General features: G+C 40.4%; 2 protein-coding genes and 1 long non-coding RNA gene across 5 annotated transcripts in view; 1 reads left to right on the top strand and 2 right to left on the bottom strand.

Moving 5' to 3' along the window:
- The window catches only part of LOC111246757 (protein Wnt-7b-like), a 30471-nt gene extending 15718 nt beyond the window's left edge, over positions 1 to 14753 (bottom strand). Inside the window, exons 1-2 of one of the 2 annotated variants that reach the window (XM_086985721.1) lie at positions 11551 to 14753; positions 10895 to 11062 (exon numbers count right to left, since the gene is read on the bottom strand). In XM_086985721.1, the coding sequence (XP_086841847.1) occupies positions 10895 to 10947 (53 nt within the window). In that variant the 5' untranslated portion in view covers positions 10948 to 11062; positions 11551 to 14753. Of the gene's footprint in view, positions 1 to 10894 lie in introns of both variants that reach the window. The other variant, XM_086985722.1, reaches the window with a different exon arrangement.
- Positions 179 to 24139, bottom strand: LOC111247990 (uncharacterized). 2 transcript variants are annotated; one of them, XR_015325305.1, is made up of 9 exons: positions 24019 to 24139; positions 22838 to 23032; positions 21867 to 22303; positions 21333 to 21639; positions 20883 to 21137; positions 15877 to 16138; positions 15571 to 15644; positions 731 to 795; positions 179 to 398 (listed from the first exon to the last, which is right to left on the bottom strand). XR_015325305.1 is itself a non-coding variant. In XM_022799647.2 (6 exons), the coding sequence occupies exons 2-5, from the start codon at positions 23022 to 23024 to the stop codon at positions 20905 to 20907; spliced, it is 1164 nt and encodes a 387-aa protein (XP_022655382.1). In that variant the 5' UTR covers positions 23025 to 23032; positions 24019 to 24139; the 3' UTR covers positions 15693 to 16138; positions 20883 to 20904. The 2 variants fall into 2 exon arrangements, 1 of the variants encoding a protein (XP_022655382.1); XM_022799647.2 differs by lacking the exons at positions 179 to 398; positions 731 to 795; positions 15571 to 15644 and having other exon boundaries at positions 15693 to 16138.
- On the top strand, positions 14809 to 18450 carry LOC111247992 (uncharacterized). Its single transcript, XR_002672354.2, has 3 exons — positions 14809 to 14945; positions 15871 to 16167; positions 16854 to 18450. It is a non-coding gene; the product is annotated as an uncharacterized LOC111247992 (long non-coding RNA).
- Positions 24140 to 25308: the final 1169 nt, after the last annotated feature.

Below are 25308 nucleotides of genomic sequence, written 5' to 3'. Positions count from 1 at the left end.
CCAGTCGACACGACATCGTGCTAGAAACTGAATAGATTGATTCCAGTAATAGGTTTAGCCCGTTGTATAATTACAAACATGCCGTCTTTTCTTTTCTTATAAACACGTCTCGCACTATATACATAGGGTATGCCAAGATGGCAATGGCTGACATGTGGGGGAAATCAGGACATCCATAAACGGCTACGCTTTATGTCCGTCTTTATTTCATACCAACGAAGTGCTTCTTCGTCTTGAGGTCAAACGCAGGTTGTCACTCACACCCCGATGCCACATATACTTTTCATATTTGATCCCAGAGATGGACTTCATGGAAACATTCAATCTTCGGCGCCGAGTTGTCGAAAATTGCCGCGTTCCATTTTTTTTCTCTACGCTACGATGACACGACGCGGACTCTGCAACGCTTTTTAGTTTTAGTTACAGGCAGAAGTTTATTTCAAATGTTCATGGTAGAATGCCTCATTGACGGAGAATATCGATAAATAGATCAACCAAAAAAAAACTTTTTCTTAGCAGTGAGCAAGCATAAAAGCAAATAACAAAATATCTAGATCTATTTGCGAAACTTCAAACATTTGGCGCCCCGACTGAGTCGTCTAGGCTTCACTATTATCTACAATAGAAATTACAATAAACACGAAATAAAAAAAAAATCGAAAATAGTCAATTATATATATAATTCGTGGTAAATCGTATCCTGGACACATTCATTACTTCTTCTGTTTACCTCTTTCGCTTCTGTATTCAGAGTCGATCCCGATCTTCCGTTTGATTTGATTGATCTGGATCTTTCTACCAAAATCAGACAAATAATTTGTCTTCATCATTGCTATTATATAATTGCTGTAATTGTTTTTCTGTCTCGAATTATTCGCCAATAGGAAGAACAGACGTCGTACGTATCGTCATAGTTTACATCTATTCAGAGACGCGTAGCTCTCTTCGTTATCACAATAAGAACAGGTCCCCTCATCGAACTGATCCGATTTCATTTTATTACCTCCCGATTGACACGGGCTTCCATCCTCAATATCCGATAACGAAACGGGTGCCGTCGCATGTTACTTTTCACGCCGAAAACCGGGTATGATGGACTGACTAGTACTTGCGCATAAATTTGTTGGAGGTCAAACTGTATTTGATATACAGTATATACATAATAAACCGAAATTACCGTATTATATTAAGCCAACGTTCACGATTGATTGTGTTATGACTTTTGCGCTGCGGCAGCAGCGGCGGCGGCGGCGGCGGCGGCAGCAGCATCGGACGAACCGATTACAGTTTTAAAACGGCTCCCTTCGTTGTGGCTACACTTGAGAAAAACATCATACCTACTATACATTATAAAATACAAACATAATTTGTCTTTTATGACGGCTATAATCTGATATTAGGGCGTATTAAAGATAATTATTATAGATATACACGTACATCTAAAACTGGAAAGATATGGCGCTATGGTGTTCCTAAAAACGAAATGATACTACTTTCTAGACGACGTTAGATAAGTGGAGCTGTAAATACACTAATTCATAGATATACTAGCCACATTTTGGATCTTGTTCGGCGGCGCGTCACACAGCTCGCTTTGTCTAGTACTCGACTTCATCCGTCTGAAATGGAAGACGGACTTTTTTCCCTATCGCAAAGGTCTTGCCAAGCGTGTAGGGACGACGGTTTCTATAGGTCTCCTTTAGTTCATCTTGTCACTGCATAAGTGTTTAGCTGATTCGGCAGCGACTGCCTGAGAATGCTACGCTAATATGAATGCCCCATGACCCGACGATAGTGTAAGTAGAGATTTTTCTTACCACACTCCCCCGCCTATATTGAGTTTTACTAGATTGAAGGTGCACGATCCAAACCAGCTCAAGCATGTTACTGCGCCTTCGAGGCAACATTTATGTGACCACCACTATTGCCCAAAGGTCAAATGTATAGAGCACAAGCAAACTGAGCAAAACTACCGCTGGAATTGGCATTGCTTGATTTGACAAAAGCTCGATCTTTTCGAGAGCTCGATCTCTATGCGGACATACATTCGTAAGATACTAATCGAGCATAAAATCCGTGTTTTTTACTGCATGATCCAAGCTAAGCTCAATGGTGAGTGGATTGGTAGGTGGAAAAGGCGTGCCCATTCGAAACGGTGCTTGATAATTCCCTTTAGATATTACAGGTATGTTGGTAAGTTGGTATAAGAGTAAGATCTTCTTGCTAGCCAGCTCTGCGAGTTCTCGTTAGAGGGATGCGTCCTACTACGCAGAAGGTAAGGTTTTTTAAGAAGCGACTTCAAATTACGCAAAATCCGTTGATTGTATGTGTTCCCAAACGTTACATAGAATTTCTATTAGCTTATGTACGTATTCCGTGATTTATGCATGTGCTATCACCTCTTGTCTTTGATGCTTCTCATATAGACGTTTGTGGCAAACTTCGGTCTAACAAAGAAAAAAAAGTGCAGTAAAGTAAACTAACTATTAGTACAAAGTTTTAGACTATTGCAGAAGATGAGCAGAAGCAAATGCCGAGTTCTGGAGTACATGAGTGTCTAACATATAAGGCAACAGATTGTTGCCAACTTACTTTTTTCGAAAGCGATTGGAAGGTATTCTGCCATATTTCATAGTATCTGTTTTGCTGGCCACAGCCCACAGCTAAAGTACATAAAAAGCAAACTGGAGGAACTAAGATCGATCAACATTTCTCAGTCATTTGCAGACGGCTTTTTTGACCCTCTATATATATATATATATATGTATCTATAGTCCTTGGTACAACTTATAATCTAATGGTTTCTGAACGTAGATAAAACAACGTGGCCAGTCTCAAAATACTGGCCTCCTCCGTCCTACAGACGAGACACTTGCTTATAATATAGAATGATAAATAAATTTAATTATGCGTAATTCTACTTCAATTGAAAGCTATAGTCGCTATTCGCTGAGCAGGTACGAGCGGACCGATCGTTTGTCGCTCGAAAAGTGTGGACGAATGATCTTAGCTGATTTATTGCTCACTGACGAACTATCGGCGACGATCGATCGATCGATCGATCGTTATTTCATCGTTTTGCCCAACTCACACTTAGCTATATTGTACTAGCGTTCGTCTGGGAGCGCCGAAACTAAGATGCAATGATTCAACCAAAACGATTCGTTAAAGATCTCTCTTCGGTGGAACCGAAGATGATTGGTAGCAGTCAAAGGACACAGGAATTTGCCCCCAACTCGGCTGTATTGAATTCACTGGAAATGCTGGTCGATAGCGAGCCTTAAGTTTGGGCATTTAGGAGAATACCTACCCGTGTCGTATGTTTTAGACAATGTCACATCCGTCATGTGATGACGTACAGACGCTTCGGAAATGATGTTGTCACGAGCTCAGTTTCTCGAAAGGGAAACAAAGTTGTTCCACCTAAGAGCCGCATTTTGTGTTCGCGTTCATATAGAAAAAAAGAAAGAAAAAGTACAATATGACCTAATCCTAGCTGTCGATGTCAGATGCTCTGACCGTCATCTGCCGGCGACCGAGACAATTCGAAGAAACACTTCTTCACGCATTCAGTGCTCGCGTTTGAAGTGACCACTCATAGCGAATGCGGTAGCTAGCACTTCTGCAATGGCGTCTTACCATCATTGTTATGTGTACGCTTGCCGAAAAATAAACTTCTCCACAAGCTAGAACGCCACAGACGCTACGGCTGAGCATCGGTAAAGTGATTTTTCTGAACAAAAAAGTGACGGCAACATAGCGAATTTATACAATTCGTCAAGAGAGGACGAACAAACGGAAGAAGACATGATTTCGACGGTCAATTGTTTGAGTCTATTCAATCTGTAAGTACCGTTTACTCAGTTTCTTAATGCGGTGCGTATGTTCGTGAGCGTATGTCCATTTCGAGTCTTTTTGGCACTAGTAGTGGGCGTAATTGATGAAAGGCTCTGTTATTGCCGCTGTTGATATTGCTTCGTAATTTCAATCGAATCGTAGAAGAAAAAAATCTTCAACGAGTACGTGCGCTTTTATTCGCCCGACACGTGTCTTCCTCAAGACAGCGGCCCTAGAAAACTTGTCAAAACACTTAAAAGCTCATACATTCATCAGAAAGATGAATGTATGAGAATGAAACATTGAGTAAGAGTATTACATTTTATCCAGCGTAAAACAACCAAAATCAAAGCGACAAACGCTAGCTGACGTGGCGTTTCCGTATTGATTATAAGACAACAAGTCCACCCAAGCATTAATTTATGACAATGATAGCTTGGGGAAAAAAGCCAATAGTAAACGTAGTAAGAGCAGCAAGCAGAATAGCTAATTAAAGTAGGACAAGAAAACACTTCATGACTGAAATAATGCCGAATACTATGAATATACTAGTAAGAAGTATAACATGAAAATGATCACATGCCCACCACGTGAAAGATTTTTCTTTAAAAAGGCCAAGGCTTACGACTGTTTACCGTACTCTACAATTCTAAGCGCAGAAAATTCTAAGGCTAAACGCACTATTCATAGAACAGTGTGAGTAACACTTGTCTATGTATATTGAGAAAGTCATTTTTAGATGTGGCACTGTATCGTCACAGCCATTTTTCAGGGACCAACATGAGACGAATATTGCCGATTCGGGATTACACGTTTCCGGCAGCAACGGTCTTCATGGTTTCGACGCTTATTTCTATACATCGCACACTTTTACCGCGTGAGGATCTGTGCTCTTAAAAAGAAATAAGTAGACTTCCGACTTGAAAATTAATTTTAGAATATCGAAGAAGGCTTGCTTCTTTTCGTGTTTTTGAAATTGCTGGCCACGGCTTTTGTTACGCTACTTCGGCGCTAATGTAAGACGAGTCCTGTGGATGATGAGAGCTACCACTTTCAAAGCGGGTTCAGTTCTAAAGCATAGAACTTTCGCTGAAGAAAGAAACTGGTGTTTCTGTTACCTGGTTCTTCTAACCGCTAACAAAACACTTTATATTTAAGTGTTTTGTTTCAGCAAGATTATCAATTCAGCGCGTTAATTCTTTGTTTATCTATCTATCTATCTATATGTGATTTGTTTATGCTCAGGCTTAAGCCCATAACAACGTGTGTTATATGCCTCCACAATATACTAGAATATATCCACAGCTAATTTCAACTAACTGTCAAAAAAAAATTACATTTAATTTTTACATATCTCACCTACGCACTGATGAAGATTTCTACGAGCACGCAGATAACCTACGCTTGTTGTCGTGCCGGAGGTCTATACAGAAATCTGGCTGTTTAACTTCGCGTCGCAACGATGAACAGAGTATATCAGTCAGTTTCGTATTTTATGGGTGATTGGTCATTTAATGGTCTTTTGACCCATGAGATCCCGTGACATTCTGAAGCCTTAACGGTCCTAACCAGAGGTCTAACAAATCCTACTTTGACAAAGCAAGCTCCGAGATGCGGTTGTTACTATTTACTAGCGACTCGGGACACTTTGGGAATAATTATGTCGATCAGAATCAAGTATAGATAAAAATCTCTCAGGTGGGAAAAATATCCAACTATTGTCATCATCTTAAATCGCTGTCTATTTGTTTCTTACAAGCATTGAAAGTATCAACGAAATCCTAATCTAAAATTGAACACCTTGTACACGGACTTGCCAAATGAGACTAATAAGTTGAAAATGCTTCTTATTATTGTACATTTTTATGAACGCAGCCCACACACGACCCCACAAAACGATTTTGACGACCGTTGGAAGTGTAAGGAAGGTGTGCTGTTTTGGAGAAGTAGTAAAATAGTCGAAATCATATTTTAAGCGGTGATATCTACTGAGTAGATACAAACATAAAGGCAGCATGATCTTCAACTCATTCGTTCATTTGAGACGATTCTTTTATCAAGCAAAACAGGGATGATACCCATAAACGGTGCACGCAACTACCAGACACGTTTCTGCCCGTTTTATTTAACAGTCTCCTTAAAATTGGCTATGACCAAACATAACATTATTAGATTCCCATAATGTAGCAATTTGAAGTGATGCTCTACGCCCTCCTTAACCACAATCCATTACCCCGTAAGGTTTTCTCCTACCCTCTCTCTATGCTGTGGAGCAAACGAGTGAACCTTTGCTTTGCAATTAAAGATTCACTCGTTTTGGCTATCACGCATACTAATACAATACAAATAGATCATGTATGTAAGAAGAATATTCCCTGATGCATGTAGATTCTCCTCGCTCTATCATTCACTGCATACGAGTCTGACTTCTCGTGCCATGTCAGACGATACCGCTCACCGTTCGCTATTAACTGGGCAGTATGAATGGATGTTCGTTTTACTAATGGGTATTTTAGATGACAAAAGACCGAGATCCGAGATCGACCGGATAGTTCCTTACGTTGGACGTTCCTTTTATACGTTAGTTTACTCCGGGCGAATTCGACTAAAGATACAACAGTTCTACAAAACCATTAATTTGGCACACTTCATAACGTAACAAGTAGATCTTCAATAGAGGCAGCAATAGGGCGCACGATAAGCTGTTTCAGTCAAGCAAACAAGATTCGCGTAAGCGTCTTTGCCGTTTCGGTCGATTAGTTGGCAATTAGATTAGAAATAACAGATGTCTGCTAGGTAACTTCAAATAATTAATTTACTTCGGTTTTTCCCAAAATGGCTAACGTCATTGAGAAATAGGAAGAGCCGTTTTAAAAGATAAATTTGAAATTTAGAACTTTGCCGCGCCACATTGTGCTAGCCTAGCTTGCTTTTCGGTTCTCTTACGATTGCGAAGGCGTCGATTTCTCACTAATACAATGCGCTCAATTTGGTGAGCTACAAATAACCGTGTCATTAAAAAAAACAACCGAACAGATACATGTGTGGATTAACTGTTCCAAGCGGAACTGCTTGCGCTTAATCAAGCGGTTCTACAATTCAACTGAGTCAGCATGTGCCTTACGGGCTATTTATAAAAAACGAAGGCAAATACTAGCACAGCCTTGAAGTTTACTGAGCGTAAATGTATCAGACTTCTCTTGAAATAATGTAATAGTCACATGGTAGGTGTAATTTTTCTTCACTGACTCGTAGTATAATGTTTTACATAAAATATTAAAAACGAATTTCCTAGCTGACTCTTCTACGCGGCCAGAGAAACCAAAACGTACTTAGCTAAGTCGGTCTGAACCCAGCATCGATGTCAGGATTGCCTCAATATTACGAAACGTATGGGTATCAGCCCTAAACACCTAAGGACAAAAGCTTAACCTTACAAGTGGGATAGTAATTTCGTAGAATAGATCTTTACGGATCAGATTAGAGCCTGATTTGTATGAACATCATATCAGTAGCTCCCCATCATACGTTAGTATTCACTACGTTAGTAGTACTCACTTGGGTGGGCGTAAGCTGCTTTGCGCCCATTGCTGACTAAAAGGGACATTAGCAATGGCGGTGGTCAAATAAGTCTTAAGCTCCTTAAGTAGTGTTTCTATGTACTGGAGATCACATCTTGACGTAGAATCATAGTCAAGGAGAACAAAGTATTATGCCTTATGGCCGCATATTAGGAAACGATATTCTCTGAAGTGACAGAAATTGCGGCTGTTGTCCACTAACAGTGAACACATAGAATAGCTATTAAAGAAGCTGAGTGCTTCGATAATTGCAGGTATGACCTTTCCTCGTCGAAGGAGTGGATGTATCAAAATGTATTAATTCGTTATTTATATCTGTGTCTTTTTCCGTTGGCCGAAACAGGCTAGGGTAGTAAAACGCCGCCACCACACCATTAGAAATATAATTGACATCGTTGCGCTCGTTCTGTGTAGTGTGCGAAAATAGGGGCTCATCATGCTAATTGGCTTGCTTTGGCGTAGCCGATTATCGTGCTACACTTGTGATGCGGTTCAAGCCAAATAGTGCTACACTCTATTTGGAAAGCCAGCCACACCTTCGTCTGTATTCTCTTTCTACGAATATGCATGGCTATGGTTGGAGCTAAATCGTCACGGTGAGGGATAGAAATTCAGCTGTGTATACCTTCGTATTTGTGTTGGGTGGAAATATAGTAAATAGCCGGTGCAATGAGCGAAGAAGTAGAGTAGTGGCATTTGGCTCCTGGTTAGGTGAGAACTGTCACAAGTTTCGGGTTCGGACGGTATTTAACTAATACGCCACAACGGCGGTTATTACGGCGAAATGGCGCCACGTCCAATGTCAATACCTGCGTATTTAAGTGCGTAGACTGTTTGCTCGCGCACGTTAGTGTAAATCGACGCTTAGCACCTCTCAATGAGGGGCGCTGCTGCTTCCGATTCGCGATCAAGGACGCTTACAAGAATACGAGGGTCACGTACATAGAGATCAAGCTGAGATGTCCCTGTACTTATAATTAGTATATATATAGTTACATATACCCGAATATATATGACCATATATATATATATATATGACCGAAACTGCCGGCGATTATGACGAATACTAATTCAGTGTTTTTTTTTTCGCCGAATATTTAGTAGAGTCAAATAGCTCTTATTTAATGTACAACAACAAATACATCAAATAACAAATAAACAAATACATGCAACTGCACACTCATCCGCCTGGGAAAATTATTGTTTCGTCGTGACAAACACATTTTTGTATTTTATATAGACACTTCCTGTAAAACATATTTGATTCAACATGTTCGCTACAAACTGTGTATTTAGTACGTTCACAGGGTGTACTATATAGGCACGAAGACCCGATGTGCTAACCATCGGATAGCTAGATAGGACATCTGCTAAACTTTTTCGGATCGTGGCGGTACTTTCAATCTGATCATGACCCTCTGACATCCCTGTCACTATATAATCATGATAAGATAACCGATTAGAGTTGTCGAAAAGTTGTAACCTGCTCAAACCTTGTGGCTGAACCTTTATCGCACTTTTTTAAACGTTTACATAGCTGTAATTTTGACATGATCCCATGCAACACATGCGTATAGAAAGAAGGGAGCAATACGCGCCCCATATAATCTCAGGTAGGTATTCGAAAAGCCAGGGAAAATGTCGTCAGTATCACAATACAACTGAATACATCTACGGACAGCGATATTGACCTGCTCACTGTGGGGGTACAAGGCAGAAGATCTAGTTTGTGGGGTTTTTGGTCAGCATAGAAGACCAAAAAAAATACATCTAGTATAAGTTAAATCGACCAACAGATCTAACAACTTATTTAATAGTTAAAAGATCTCACGCGGCATTCCATGTTCTTAATGGATCATCTTTAAAGGATTTTACTTCTGAGTCATAAAACTCTGTTCCAACGGCCAAAGTAATTTAAAAAAAAATGTATACAATGTAGTCAAGTATCCATAGAATATATGCAGACATGCACGTGCAGATAACAATGCAGGAAAATTTGTCCTCTTTCAAATGATAGTTCATGTAGTGATTAGATGTAATTAGAAAGTGATGCCTAGCATAGCTACAGGTCAATGTTAAAAATCGGAGGAATATTTTCAATAATCAACCGACATAAATCATGTATATATGAAAATCTATCTGTTTATATTATGACTCATAGATATTCAACTGCCCCAGACGGGCAGTTGAACTTCAGTCATGAAAGTATGACCTTTACACATGATGCAGACTTCGATAATTTTCAATCATCTAGCAAGTTTCTTAACAACGTTAGACTAGTTTACATCGAATGCGCTGGTATAATAACGTAGTTGTTTGCCAGCGATAAACTACCAGAACTAAACAAATAAAAATTCCGCCCGTGATCGCCTGACTGGATCCGTTTCAAGAGTGATTCAAATGTCTGACAGCTGGTTAATTATTTTCTTCAATTCCAGATGGCTTATTATTTTGATTTATCTAGTTCACTATTGCTGCCTCTGCCGCTTTTAAACATTTCTTCTTTGTTTCTTCTATCTACCTACTTTCAAGTCCCGCTTTACATATACGTATATATAAAGATCTCAAACTGAGGTAAGATTCAAGCTGCCGAAATGAAGCACAATTCAAATAGACAGATTCAAAGACGACCGCAAGTAGTACCTGATTCTTCCACTATTTAATGGGCTTCTAACAGCTCCTTTTGAGAATCGAACACGAAAACATTTCAGTGGTCGTCTCCAAACCAATTAGTTACATCGTTGGGTTATTTTGTTCAGTCAGGCAATTAGAAACCGCTGCTAATGCCCCTCGTTTCGTTAACGAACTCTGTTTTATATTTATTCTGCGGTGTTGTTTCCAGCGTTGAAATACGTACGGCTGCCGGGCTCATTCTATTCGACCGTCCTCTTTCGTATATGCTTGAAGTGCTGGTACAATTAATTATTCATTTAACCAAAGGGTTGCAGTCTCATATCGGGTCGCACTTTGACGTATGCCGCATTATAATTATACAGAACCTTTAGTATCTAACGCACCAATAGGACGCGGTCTGAACAATTTCTACGAGTGAATGATAAGAGTAACAAAAATACTTTGTAATTATGAAAACAATTTGCTTATTGTAGTAGGAATTTTGTAGATTTTAACGGCATTTACCGGTTAAAAATGGCACACACTGTGTACCTAGGCTACACAAAGGGCTACGAGTGTGATCCTCTTAATCGAACATGAATTTAGCTTTGATTAAGCACAAGACTGAACTTTCATCAAGTGCAATTCTGAAGACAAGAAGCTCCTCGTGACACCGAAAAAAATCGAAAACGATTAGGTCGGTCAACGGGAAGAGTCATTTAGCCAGAATTGGCTCTTTGAGGTCATAGTAAATATCGCAGATTTGTAGATCCAAAATAATGTTGAAGCATCAACAGGAGCTATTGAATAGTAACTCTTTATGCATTTAAGTGTGTATGCAATATGTTTTATCTGTAACTCACATTATAAGCAGCAAAAGCGCAGGTGCAAGATCGATTTTCGCCGAGGGTCTCATCCGGGAACTTACTCAGTTTACGGGGAGACGCAATAATTCGCAACGGATCCTTGAAAATCGTACGACCAGCATTGTACGCCAATAGCAGTACACCATTCCGGAACTATTTATGCCTCTGAAACACAAACAATCCGACAGCGTGCATGGTCGATGTAGGCTGACGAACGAAGACGATATACTAAGAATCCATTGAACGTTTTCGTTTTATCGAAACGACATTGCAAACAATTCGCTGCTGCAGAAGCACACCGAAGGCAATATATTTGGACTAGCCCTATCTTTCAGCGGTGAATTGAGGGGCGAAGCGAGCGCCGAAAAGCCAACTTAGGCTAAGATCTCGCCTGTTAACCTGTTATCAGTCTAGGCTGAGTCAAGTGCCTGGCTTTCAGCTAGGGCATGTAGCCAGAACAGCAGCGGCAGCTAACATCAGACGTGCGCCATAGGAGAGACCGCCAAACTCCTCAATGTCTATGATCTAAACCGCAGTTTTTTTTTATAGTAAAATGGGTGGCGTCATATAGATATTCATCAACCTGCTTCTTCTAATCGATCATAAAACCCTTCAAGTCGTTGGCGTTCACGAATGTTTATGCCATCACGAACCTCAGTTACTGCACTGCGTCATCTGCTGATTAGCATTTAATAGAAGCCTATCATCGCTCGAGCCTATTGCCGGCGTTCCTCCATTTTTCTTAGCAGTCACTTTTTGATCACTTTGCCCTTCTACTTCTTTTGCCTCACCTTATGCCTCTTCTATCTAGTAGCACTGATCAGAGATGAGCACGAGCTGGAAATAATTTCCAGACTCATAAAACCTTTTTCCGACTGCGCCGGAGATTCATTCGCGTCGATACGACTAAGCTGACTGCTATCTTTTTCTGCTACTGTCGCTTCCTTTTGACGGCACATTCGCGTTTTAGTCCAGTGGTTGTACTTGTAATGGTAGTTACGCTGTGGACCGTTCGTCTCTTAATAGTGGCCCCACTTCCCCACCGTCTCTACAATGTCGGGCTTTTGCCCTTGCCCCGAGCCGCGCTTGACGATGATGGTAATGTCGTTGATGACGACGATGGCGATGATGATTATGATGGCGCTGATCATGATGATTGTGCCGGCCGCAAAGGAGAACAGAGCGTCTCTTTGCCTCCCTCCTCCACTTCGGTGTCCGGAAATCATCCACATACACTGACGAATAGACCTATAAACGTGAAGTCTTTAATGCGTTTCTGCTAGTCCCACCTCTATGTTTCGTATTTTATGTAAAGGTGGGAGGTTTTACATGGAGGGTAGTCCCATATGCCCGTCTGATGCTAACCGCTTATCTGCTGAAGTTAGTAGCCGCATCGATAGCAAGAATTACCGAGACTATACTGGACGTAGTTGCTACAACCGTTTGAATCGACCAGATGGTGATTTCCTGGAGATTGTCGCAGTGATGTAATAGTCTAGGTGCACCTATTGGAAATAGTTACAGACAAAGAGGATAGTTATGTTCGTAGTAGGTGCGATGGCCGTTCGTAATCATGCGGTCGTACTCCTCGTAGTGGTCAAACAGCGGCAGGAGATTGAGTCTGATTAGTGGTAAATGACAAGCGGAATGAATAAGAACAACAAACGCATTGAACAATTAGTAAACCCGTCTACGTAAACGGAATCCATACTCCCCATTACCGGTCGGGTGACTACTCAAATTTACCGTAGCTACTGACAACATTGTTGATGACACAGGGGAGACTCAGTCAGTTTGTGTTCTGAGAAGTTCAAGGAAATTTATCTGTCTGGAGACCGCAGGTTCGCACGATGCGTGCCGATAATCGAAATTTACCTACTGGACTTGTAAGGCTGTTTTCTGACAACTTTGATTTGTGTGTATTCCTTTTCCAGTTACGATATAGTCATAGTACTTAGTACTATCGTCCGCAAGAGGCAACGCTTGGGCTAAGTGTTCTAACCGCGCAGTAAACGTTCACTCGATTTAAGAAACGGGTCACTTTTAGGAAATGACCATCACACAAGGTGACTTGTAATCAACCAAGGTTGAATTAAGAATGATCAGTATGCATGAGTAAATGTAGTCCAACGTAGCTTCCGTTAAGAAAAAAATTCGCAGTTTATTCGAGATACAGCTGGCACAAAAAACCCATACACACATATGCACTTTCGCTCTCGGTATCGTTAAGGCCAGGTTGTCAGTTGGCTTGTGCCTACTATCGGGGTAAAGTTCGGCCATCCCCGTGCATAGATAAACAGTGCTTAGCACGAAGAGTCTGACGCTGCACCGATGTTATTGTTGTTAGCGCCTCCCAGCGTAGCTGATCTTGGCGTGCTAGCAGCCACGCGCTATCCGTGTAACAGTCAGTGGCCTTTCGTGTCTCCCGCTCCTTTGACGCAGATCGCTCAATGAGACAGGATAGAAGCCAGAGACGACAGGGAAAAGTGCAGGAGCGAAGTCAGTCAGTAGTCGGTTGGGTGCTTATCGATTCCATCGGTGAGCGGTATTCTTACTGATCGTTGTGGCCGCTAACACCGACAGTGTCTATCAGAAGCGGCTGCCAAACCTCCGTTGTCAGCCACTTCTGTATGGACAACATCAATGTATTACGTTGCGGATCATCCCTGCATCACCTCCTCTCGCCCTCGTGTTCCACTCTCGCAGGGCCTCTCACCCCCTGGAGAGCCGGGCCCTGTTTTTTCACTTACCATCACCGCGAGCGTTTTATGATTAGCCATCCTATCAACAATTATCGGACAGACTTATTTCTACTACCGCGTGATGCGATCATAACAGACCAAAGAAGCGATAATCCCATTCATACATCGAAGGAGTGGAACGGAAGTCGTCATTAACTTTAACGTAACAGACACGAACTATGGCAATTTAAAGGCAAGACAACTTGAATTCCAATGGCATAAGTAATGTGAAATTCAAAGCTGTGCTGTAACTAACTAATGAATATAACGGCCTGGTTGCTGGCAGCTACCACGTAGTTGGCTTGAGTTTTAGAGGAAAGCTCTCCCTAAACGGCGGGTTATGCATAAGTTTACAGATTCTGTAGAAATTTCGATGATCTACGGCCTCTTTCAAGCGGCTACGAAGTTCACGCTTGCAACACAAGCATCATCAGTTGAAAGCTAGTACAAAATTTTCTGTTATATTGAGGTTTGTCTTCTTATGCCTACTTCGCTACGAAGCTAACAAAATAAATCTCACTCGACTAATTGATCAGTGCTAAACTGTCTGAAAAATACGCACGTGCATCTGTTTAAAGTCGAATTTTAAAACAATCTTGGCGTAATTGGCTAAAAGAATAATAATCAGCAGTGTTAGTGTTCTATAGGTCATGATAAGAATAGAAAAGTCTTTTTGTATTGGATACTCGTACTGCTCGACTTTGTTTTTTCCGACGCTTGAATCAATTTACAGGTTCTTTGAATTTTATTCAGTACACGGGTGGCCTTATCGTGAGAGAACTTCAGTGTATGATACGCTTCTAGGTTATGGACAATTAATTTAGTATCGTGAGTCACAATCTCCTACAAGACTAGCAATACCGCTTCTAACACAGATCAGCAACAAGTTAGCTATACGGATAGGTCCACGTCAACGACCGATTGCTGCGATATCAATCGAAGTGATAAATTCAGGCGTGCGACTTAAAAAGGTCCTTGCCAGGGTCCAATCAAGGTAAAAAGGCATGTGAAGAAGATATTCATTTGCATCAGTGGTAAATTTGGTAAAACTTTTTTAGGTAGCGGAAATATCTCTCTCGATTCACCCGCTTCTCTTCGATCCCTTAGACAACAATGGCACAGCCTTAACGCCGTGTACGCATTGGTGGACTGTATAAATTTTACCCGAAATTATTGGCCTACTTCATCCAATCGCTGCGAAAACGAAGTGACTTTGCCAAGCCATTGCGGTGTGGGTACACAGTGTGTTATTGTTTCGTCAGAAGGTCGAGGCTGACACTATGGAGCTTTCCACTGGTGTGGTAAAGGTAATGTTCAAGATGCTTCTGTCACGTGTTTCCCTCTAAGTACGATGCTTATGTTTGTTATTTTATGTTTCGTTATGTACGTGCAGTGGCGATAGACAATTCGGAAAAAAAAGTTGTCAAATAAAAACAAAATAATAAACCAATTATAAGATATGCACAATGCTCCTTTTTACTTAAACCTATATGCCAGTCTACGTACATATATAAATATCACCAGTCAGTACATCAAACATTGATGAGCACTAAATGAGTTTCTAGGTAAGTTTCGACACACTGTGTAGGTCCGTAGAAGGTTCTGTGAATTCCCTTGGCTTGGCAAATGTCTCTGAGATCTGTTACCTTCAGCGTCATCTTCGCGCAGAAACAAACGTGTATTTGAAAAACTTTTGAGTCAAATTTCCAAATTGAACCTCAACGTCAAATACAGTCAATATATTCGATTTCAACTAGAAAAATTTGGAAGTATATATACGATTTATATAGTTTTATATGGCTTATAGTTATGACGCTATATGAGTTTTATATGGTGACTAAGGAAAAAATGGTGGTGTAGAATTTGACAAAAGGCCGGACCTTGTGGCGCTAAAACGTTAACCGTCGCAACATAATTTAAGTCGTTTCTTACCATCGTGAAATGGCCACGGAGTGCTGGCAGCTATCGATCTGAATAGGGGAATTCCGCTGTTACGATCCGTTTCCCTAAAAAATGAATATCGGTGAGGAGTTCGCAGCCGAGTACCAATGATATGCTAATTTTACATTTCTCAGTTTATTCAACTATTTTCTATAGAAAGTCCTAAAAGCTTAATTTTTATAAAAGCGTATAATTAAAAAATTCATTAGTATGTACAAATAATCTGATTTTGTGCAATATTAATATGTTCGTCTTCTTTGTACTTGATTGTTTCTTTTGGTTTAAATAAAGGCGCACATGAATCACGATTAATTGATTGATTGTTGAATGCCCCTCCTGGGTCGACTGCAAATATTATGATCGACTACATCATGTATCGACGTATAACAAACGGGACCTTAGGATCAGACATCAAAGTCCTATGGGCCGGAATCCTCAGTTGGTGAGATTTCGATCACTGTCACGGATTCGGTGACAGCATACGACCAGCCTGTCTCTAAGCAGGCCCCCACAACAAGCGTAAAGGCACCACAAAGCGAATCCGTGAAGCTTACTCCGCCTACAAGCAAATCGAAAAAGGGTCCTTCAGTAAGTATTCTCAATAACGTGCGTGTGCGTGTGCATACGTATCTCAGGTACTATTCCTTTCAGAAAAACCTTTGAGCGCACCATGTATATTTATACATATATATATATAGTCAGGATATAGTGAATGACAGGGCATTACTATTGCGAAAATTGATTGCAAATCTCTTTTGGACCTTTTCATTCGCTCTGCTTTCTTTGTAACGAAATGTAACGTTTTTTTTTTCTGTTGCTGATATACGAAATTGTCTCGGAAATACGTTATTTTAAAAATCACTCTTGTTTTTTGTGTGAAACCATTGTTTCGCATGGAGTATACTAGAAACTGCTTTTGGATAGCTATTCAAAATTCAATGTAAGCTTATCGTAAATATTTCCGAGAATTTGTTCATCTAAAGAGTACTTGCTTTTCGGTAACGGCCGCTATTTGACGAGCTAAGTTAAAGAACTACTTACGCTTCTTGTGTAATTGCTGAAATGCCTCAGGTAAATTACATTGGACGCTGCGTTCACTGCTCTCACTTAACCCAGATAAAATAGCTCATTAGTTTAGCGTTGCCGATACTGACAAACAAAACAAAGAAGGATTCGATAGCATCGATTAACACGAACGCGTTGTCCACTTTTTAAACCGATGCATTCAATAAATTTTCTAAATTTGGCTCATTATATATCGATCTTGCTTTTAGGCCAAAATTTACGACGAGCAATCTGCAATAAAACCTGTTCCACAACAACAACCAGCGGCTGCGGGCTCTGATTTGGAAAAATTTCGACACGGTTGTGGATGTATGAGCGGAAAACTGAAATTCGAGCGCGCACGAGGGATTTTGAGAACTAGAAGAAACAACATGTGTTGCACTGGCTGTTCTATAGCGTAGATTAAATAGGTTACCGCCAAGTTACCGTAGTAGAAAATCGTTTTGGATAGTCTACAGCCGAGCCAATGAAGGCAACTAGAATAGATAACTAAATGAATTCGACTAGTCTATTCGTGGTCTAGGTTATTAAACAATTTTCGGTAGCTTCGATTCAATAAGTTTGAACTTCAAGTGACTATACGGGGTAATTTTAACATCAGTAAGTCTCAGGCTTGCGTCGTATGTAAAATGCTAGCTAGACAATTTCTAAGATCAGAAACAAGAAAAGGCGTGAATCCAATGGATAACTAGTACAGTTTGAAAACGCAGCTAACGAGTTTCACTGCTGTGGTAACTGTGTTTTAGTGAACATCACACATTCTTTTTATAATCAATGTTGGCACCATAGAGAGTAGCACCGATGCTTGTGTTTGTCAGTGTTAATGATGAATGTTTATTTCGATTTGACGGATTCAGCTCGAAATTTATTAAATTTCGTACTACTGAGTACTCGACAAATGTGGAGATCAAGAATACAGACAGTGTTAGAAGGACAAACATTAAAAAGACAGTGCCCAAACAAATGATCATGGATTGTGATGTTCTGGGCTTTGTGTATAACTCTCTTAAGTTTTAAACCCGTAAAATGCTCTGTATCCAGGCCCGAAAGCTTTTTAAGCCCTCTTAAAAACGTTTCAAGCCTCAGCTGTTAAGCGTGCTTCTACGTCGCGCCGTGCTGGGGAAGAACATAATAAGTACTTCTACGCATTAACTTGTCAAACAATTTCACCAACTGTTTCCACAAAGTATCAATAAACACCTGAATAGGCAAGATCAAGGAAACTCGTTTTTGGCAGGATTTCTGATCCTTAAACAGGAAGGAGATATCAAAGGTTCCGAGTCATCTTTAGGCCAAGCTTTAACATTGCATAAGTTTCTGCGAGCCTACTCTATTAATTCCATTGAACTACACGGTTACATAACAGTAAATAGCAGTTTTCAATAAATAATTAAACTCTTTGCGTGAGTGATTCCGTTTTGTGCAACTCCGTTTGGCCTGTTCGAATGATTTGTTGTCCTGCTGACCCTGTCAATTCATAGGTCGACGTCGAAAGACACCGTAGACACCACAAAAAATAACAAGTAAAATACCAGTGAATATCTGACTGCGCGTTCCGCGGTAGAACACAGGTGAGAGCTTAGAACAGTTACGAAGATGGTGCAATCTATTTCAGAGATCACGAAACAAATGTCCGTATACTTCGTGCTAGAAAGCTATAGATAACACTAGATCCACATCATCTTCCACGATCGCCTAGGTTCCGACAGCATTTGCGTCTACTGGAAAAATTGCAACAGTGCTATCCGTCAACCTGAAACTTCCTAGGTTTATTGAGTAGCCAAGCTGAAGTGCTTCTCTTGGTGAAAGCATTGGATCTACAGAACAAATGGCTTACCAATAAATGACTACGTTATGAATAATAAAATTGACTGCGTGACTGTATACACCAAACTTTATAGCACTGCAATTAACGTTATAGTTAATTTTTCCACAAATGGAACCCTTTTGGCATATTTGCTCGTTTCTCGGTCAACTTTGAAAATGCATCGCGTGTTTTATATAGTGTTCTCCCCCTAACAAAATACACACGGCACACGGGTGCGAGTGGCTTGAGAGAATTTCGATATGCGACACGTGCATATTTTAGCATTCATAATCGAATCCGGGTGTTCTTGTAGTTCCTGAATAACACGTGTCGTTCGACTGTATGATCAGCTCTACAAGTCACAAACGACAAATTCTGCCTGGGCGGCACGCAGTGCACGCTCGGTGATTTCTGCTTTATATGTAGCACAATCACCCCATCACAATTCACTTAAATTTGTCTGAAGATGATTACTCGAACGGTTAGTTTGTCAGTCAATCACCGTATGCACCCATAGTAACATCATCTTTTTCAAGCAGGATGCCCGTAGTGAGAACGTTCCGCTAAGGTGCAACTTAACCTCGCCTTAAGTAACCCCACAAACGCGCTTCATCCCGAAAATCAATCATTCTGCAATTGCAGCAACTTCGAATCCAGCTGCGCTCTGTAAGATGATGCAAACGAAGTTGATCCGATGATATTACGATATTCAAAGGAGAACGAACAGAGAGATTTAGAATCTTAGCCAGACGATGGATTACCTCCCCGCCCCCTCTGGAAACACTTTTCGACACATTGCCGGCATGGCCAAGCAAGCCCCAAATACCACTGCAGTTTGGTACACTCTTATTGCATAAAACACGTGAAGAACTGGATTTACAGATGTCGTCGCATTGGTAGAAAGAATTGAGACCTACAACAATTCGTAAAAGAAAATTTGACGTTGCATTCATGTGACCGTCAAAGTCAAGTATAAAAGGTGTACATAAAATGTGTACTTATTACAGGCCACGGAAGAAAGTACGTCGCTGTCATTGAGATATCGGTAAGGCAAAGGACGCTTAATTTGGTTTTAAACTCATCGGAAATGTCGCAACAGCGACACTAAGACGCTAACCGCTCGGATAGTACCATACTGATATCTTTGTACTGATGAAAAGTATGCGACTCCGTGCGAAAGCTCAACTAGCCTCTATATTAAGTTGTTTGAGCTGCTATAAAGCTTCGTAACAACGTGCTTAGTAGTAGTCCTCACACTGCGGAATGTAATCAAAGCGTCTTACGCCTCCCCTTTCCGCTTTCAATCTACAGCAATAATTTGTACGCGACGCCAAGGAAAGAGTTTATTAGCTATGCGGACGACAGCGCATTTCCTGTAGCGAAGCCATGAAGTGTCAATGGAGATTAGATAGGCATCAATTGAATACCGGTTATGCTTCAGCTGAGTTAGCCCAGATAATCACTTATGGCCCCTCGAGATGCCTATCGGGTGTTAGAAAGGCAGTCGTTGACTTTCGGTCCTCTGCGTCCGCAAAGAACTTGCCTTCCGTGTATTGGGACGTTGATTACGATCTGCCGTATTGCTACGATGAGAAGTCCTCATTATGTAAAAGGAACTTTATTTTGTTTAGTATACTGTTATGAACGAACTTAGTACTACGAACGCTTGGCGTTTTACACGGTACCCCGGTTTCCGTTACCCCTTTCAAGTCAGAACAATGCAGAAAAAAATTGCTGCAATAAGCTGCACGCTATTGGTAGATTCAGTTCGCTAAGATCTGATACATGCCTTCCTTCAGGCTCAAGTTAACACAACAACAACAACAACAACAACTAAGCACTTGGTAAAGATAACTAATTAACTCTCTTCATCTCACATGTAGCATAAACATGCATTTGCATAGAATAAATCGTTGAAAGAAGATCATGTCATACAGCGTCTCTGTATCAGCTTCCTTTAAACTTATATAATAGCTATAGATATATTTAATTAAGCGTATATCTCAACGTACGTCGAAATGAGAGACATTTCATATCTATATACAATGTGGTAAGCACTCTCCAACAGCGACCATTCTGTATACATTATTCGACAAGTCAATAACATATTCAAGTGTATGATGCACAGGAAAGGGATTTATGTATCCCTTAATTGTGCACCACAAATTTACATATTTTATTTTTTTTTTTTTACTAATTTACCATATATTCAAATGAGAGAAGGCTGATTATAGAGCGTTGCCGACTTGTAACAGCGTGTTGGAACGCTGAAAACCCCGACTGTTCTTGTCTCAGCTCATGATGTCTTTGCAGAAAATAAGTAGACCCTGCACATTCGGGATACACTTAAGATATTAATTTACATAACATTATGTATTACTACAGGTAACGTCGAACCTATATATATATATATAGGTTCGATGCTACTAACCCAGACAATGTAGTCGGCCGCTTTACTCAACAGTGTCACCGAAGAACCCAAATGCTGTGTTCCCTTCTATGGCGTGACAGAATACGCTTCGTATTTCACCCTTGCGTAGTTGTTCGAAGTGAGTACCCACTGGGAGCATTACTGGTCTGCCATTATCATCCGCTTCGTTACTACGCTTCATTCTTATAAGTGCGTAAGGAATAACAGCGATCTCGTTTGGACACTCAAACACTGTTTGAGTATACATACCTCCCGCTGGAACATCGAGCAGAAATATGGATTTTTTGTTAGAACGGAATTACAACTGGACACGCAATCTAATTCATACAACACTATAAGAAAACGCCAGCTTATATCGTGTAAGTCATGGTACAAATATAGCTTCTAAGCATATAAACAAATCACTGATAAAGTAATTTAGAATATTACAATGCTGAAAAAAAAACGTACGTTCATCGACATATCCAACCCCAACGCCAACGACTCCTTTCTGGTAGCCGTGGACAACTTCGATAATGCCACGAATAAGTTCACCTTTCGGTGAAGCTACAAGGACAAGTCTGCCAGGCTGTACTGACAGTAAATTGATAACTCGAAGCTCTGGCTTATTGCACTTGTGTCTTGTACACTTTATAACATCACAATCCAAACAAAGCAAATCTGTATAGGAAAAGGTCGACGCTTTAGCGGATTCTACGGCGGCGCGGGCAGCGGGCACTGTACAAATAACACTGTGGGCACTTTCTACAAGTTCCACCTGTCGTGCACAGAAATTCACACACAACGAGGACAAGATCGGGCAGTTTAGATGTTTTGCATTTGAAAAGCCACATCATTCCACCTTCTATCTAAAAATGCTTTAATCCATTATTATGTACTAAATTTATTCTTGTTGGATATGTAAGTATTATTCAACTTGTTGTCTGAATTGTTTAATATACGTTAAAAGCATTAGCGAAAAGGTTGCGGCCTGTTGTTAGTTACCTGAACAGCAAACTGTAGCATTGGAATACCCTGTTTGTTGACAATATAAATTTGTTCAATTGCGGGACCGCGAAGATCAGGGGTTGTCTTGGCTACCTCGGAAATCATTCGTATCTTTGGTTCTTTAATAGTGAGATCTTGACCAATTTTTGTGTCCGTAGCACGCGTTTCATGGCTGGTATCTGATGAAGGTGAACCGGAAGCTGAAATAATTTTTCGGCGCTCAGCCGAATCTATTAAGGCCGTTATTGTTTCCTCCTTTTGTCGTTGCAGCTCTTCGAAATAGTCATTTAAGTATTCAATGTCCTCTTTTGTATAAATATCATATGGCGCAACTTCTTCCGCCTTCGGCTTATTTTCGGAACATCCAACGACCACTTGAGACTCAATCTCGTTATCGTCGTGCTTGATGGCTTTTAAGAACCATTCTGAGAAAACTGTTATAGTCAAAAGCAACTTTGTCAATCAAGCATAAACTTAGTTATAACATTTAAAAATTGAACCACTAAACGTAGCAAGCCTACTTATTTCTATTTTATGTAAGGGCTTATGACGAACTTGTTTGCTGTATGCACCAAGAATACAGGTATTGTTAAGGGGCAGTATAAAATACACGCACAATTCAGCACATATTGATACTTAACAATGCTATGAAATTGAGATCTGCATTATAATACGATAAATGCCTCGGAACTAGTCTTCAAACGGGAGCTGGAAATCGGTACTACATGGATAGGTAGTAACGATATGAGATATGACACATAACTGTGAGTGCTATGGACGCAATGTTCAAGTAAGCCTCCAACGAACCGTTTTAGTGTATTATAATACTACTGTATATAAATTGCCCAGAAATTATTATTCTTATGCCCCTCTTATGGCATTGTTCGTTTCACATTTACTGTTGAATCTGCTACTTTGAGGGAATTCTACCCTCACTAAAAGGTTGTTTATTTCGTACAGAATTTTACCTTGGGAAATTTCTTTGTCTCCCATGCTTAATCTATACTGAACCTGGCTACTGGTTTCAGATGGACCGCAATCGTCCAACAATACACAGTCATCAGATGATTTCTCTCTGAGCTGAAAAGAGTTATTGTCAGGTTCCGAAGGCTTGAACGGCACTAATACTTTGTGATATGCTTTGCCCTTTGCCATCAGGTTCACTGAAATTCCGTTCCCAGATACAAACGAAAATTTGTCGTTGCTAAATATAAATATTAAATTGTTTAATAATACTATTAAGTGAAGGTTTGTGATGCAAACTAGACCACATCTATTTTATTTCGGTTTTTTTTTTTCTAAAAGATACCACACAATGTACATTTAAATAGTCTAAATGTTTTGTAGATAAATACATAATGCATTCGTATTTATCTACTGAATGTATCGTACATGTATCGTTAAAGTTGGTTAACTAATACTGCATAGCGTCCGGTAACGTCACGAAATTCTTAGTTGCGTCAACTTTATTTCAATATGGTAAACAGAGGCAAGCAAGGGTAGCCAGTTTCTTTCGTTATGGACCGACGTTTGTGTTATGTTGAATTGAAGCTGGTAGTAATGAAAATAAGTACATTTTCTACTCATAAACTACTCAGTGTTAACGTATGTCCCAATAAAAAAACCCGGTAACGTTGTAAAACCTACAAGACATTATTTCTACATTAATTATATATATATTTCTGTACGATGTCGGCAGGTTTTTGCCTGAGCTGCACCCGTGGCCGATCACGCACCTTAACTGAAACAAGTTCCCAACAGTATGCATGAAATATGCGATAGGAAAAGTTTGTAAACAGCGCACGAACAAGGAGCTGTTGATTGAGTGAATGCGGGTAGGGCAGTCGAGTAACTTACAACGCGTAATGCAAAAATCGGTGACAAGTATATGTATGGAGTTTTTCTCTATAGCATTGTATTGAACTCAGAATCGTTGTACTGACTTCACATTTGCTGTCCGTATACATTTGAAAGTAGTGTTACGAAGCCTTTCTTGTAAACTTTACAGATCTGATGTGCACGCTTAAGTTGTAAATATCCTACTGCAGATTTTCGAACACCGTTAATGACATAGGGTTTAAAAACTTACAAGCAAGAGAAATAGCATAGGGAATAGAACGGGCTCCTAGTTTTTATCCACTTTACTTGCCTTTTTCTTACACTTCATAAAGACTGGATTTTCGTCTATCTATTTCGTATATCAATCCGCATTCGATAAACGCACGTTGTCAACAAATCACGTGGGAACTACAGTAAAAAGGCGCGAATTTCAAATTTTGTAAGACGACGCCACAACTTGTTGATACAATCCGTTATACCGTAGGCTGGAAAAATTATACATTTGCTTCCCTTTTAAATCAAAATGTCCCACATAAGTAACCTAATTAATCATGGTAATTTAGAACTTAATCGTAGAAATAGAACCTAAGTTTACTCTTGCTTTGCTTCAATCGTGCTGAAGCCATCTCTTCTCAGATCGTTCTTGGCATTTGAAAAAGAAGTTACAGGTGGTTAGCTTTGGACTGAAGTAGCATAGGTATGGAGTTTTATTTCGCAGAAAACAAGTTATACAAGAAACATCGTGTGATTGGTGTATGATCATTGTGTACGTACGAAACGCGATTAAGAATAACTTTTGCGAGATAAGCGTTTGAGCGACGCACGCGCTTCAGTTATCCGAATTTCGGGCTCGTTTGTTCCGAGTTTCATGCCCAGTATTGCCGTCGTGCATTCCATCAGACGGTTGGCTCATGCCAGCACGAAACCAACCGTGTGTCTATGCCACCTAAACTATAACGTGTCCCTAAGATCAGAAAACAAGCAGTACGTTACCTAGTGAGTTATTACAGGGCCTCTGAAGTTAACAAACAATTCAGCGAGTGTGGCGGCTCAAGCTCAGCTACGGATTAATCTTCAACCGATAAAATGTGGGCGATTTATCGATATCTTTTTGACTGCGTAGTATATGAATGTGATAATATATAGTTCTTTTCACATGGCATATTTTGCGGGTCCGCCACGCTCTGCTTGCACATCGGCACTAGATACGGCAAAACGGTATTTTGTGGGATTGGCTTAATCTATAAGTAGATGCTTTGATCAAAAACTATTAATAAGAAGATAGTATTTGCATATACGTTCGAATATAGACGAGAGAGTTTTGAGGGCGACTATCTGTGTGAACCACTCGTTACAGCGAGTGGAAGAATAAAATACGTCATGCTGGATAATTGACAGATTATATTAAAAAGCTCGCAGAAGAATCAAAACGAGCTATGTCTGAGGTGTTTCGGAGGACCGACAGAGACCCGGCGACAGGGCGGCTGGGATTGCGCCGAAGGACTTGAATTTCAGCCAGACGAAACTCGAAAGAACCTTAACCCGTTTAAAGAGAAGCCAGGTTTGCTCCACGCTGCTGGTATATGAAATGGAGCGCAAC

Source organism: Varroa destructor, unplaced genomic scaffold (genome assembly GCF_002443255.2).
Source record: "Varroa destructor unplaced genomic scaffold, Vdes_3.0 BEIS01000003.1, whole genome shotgun sequence".
In the NCBI taxonomy this organism is placed as follows: domain Eukaryota; kingdom Metazoa; phylum Arthropoda; class Arachnida; order Mesostigmata; family Varroidae; genus Varroa; species Varroa destructor.
The sequence above is the reverse complement of the archived record's forward strand: the minus strand, read 5'-3'. Positions and strand labels throughout refer to the sequence as shown.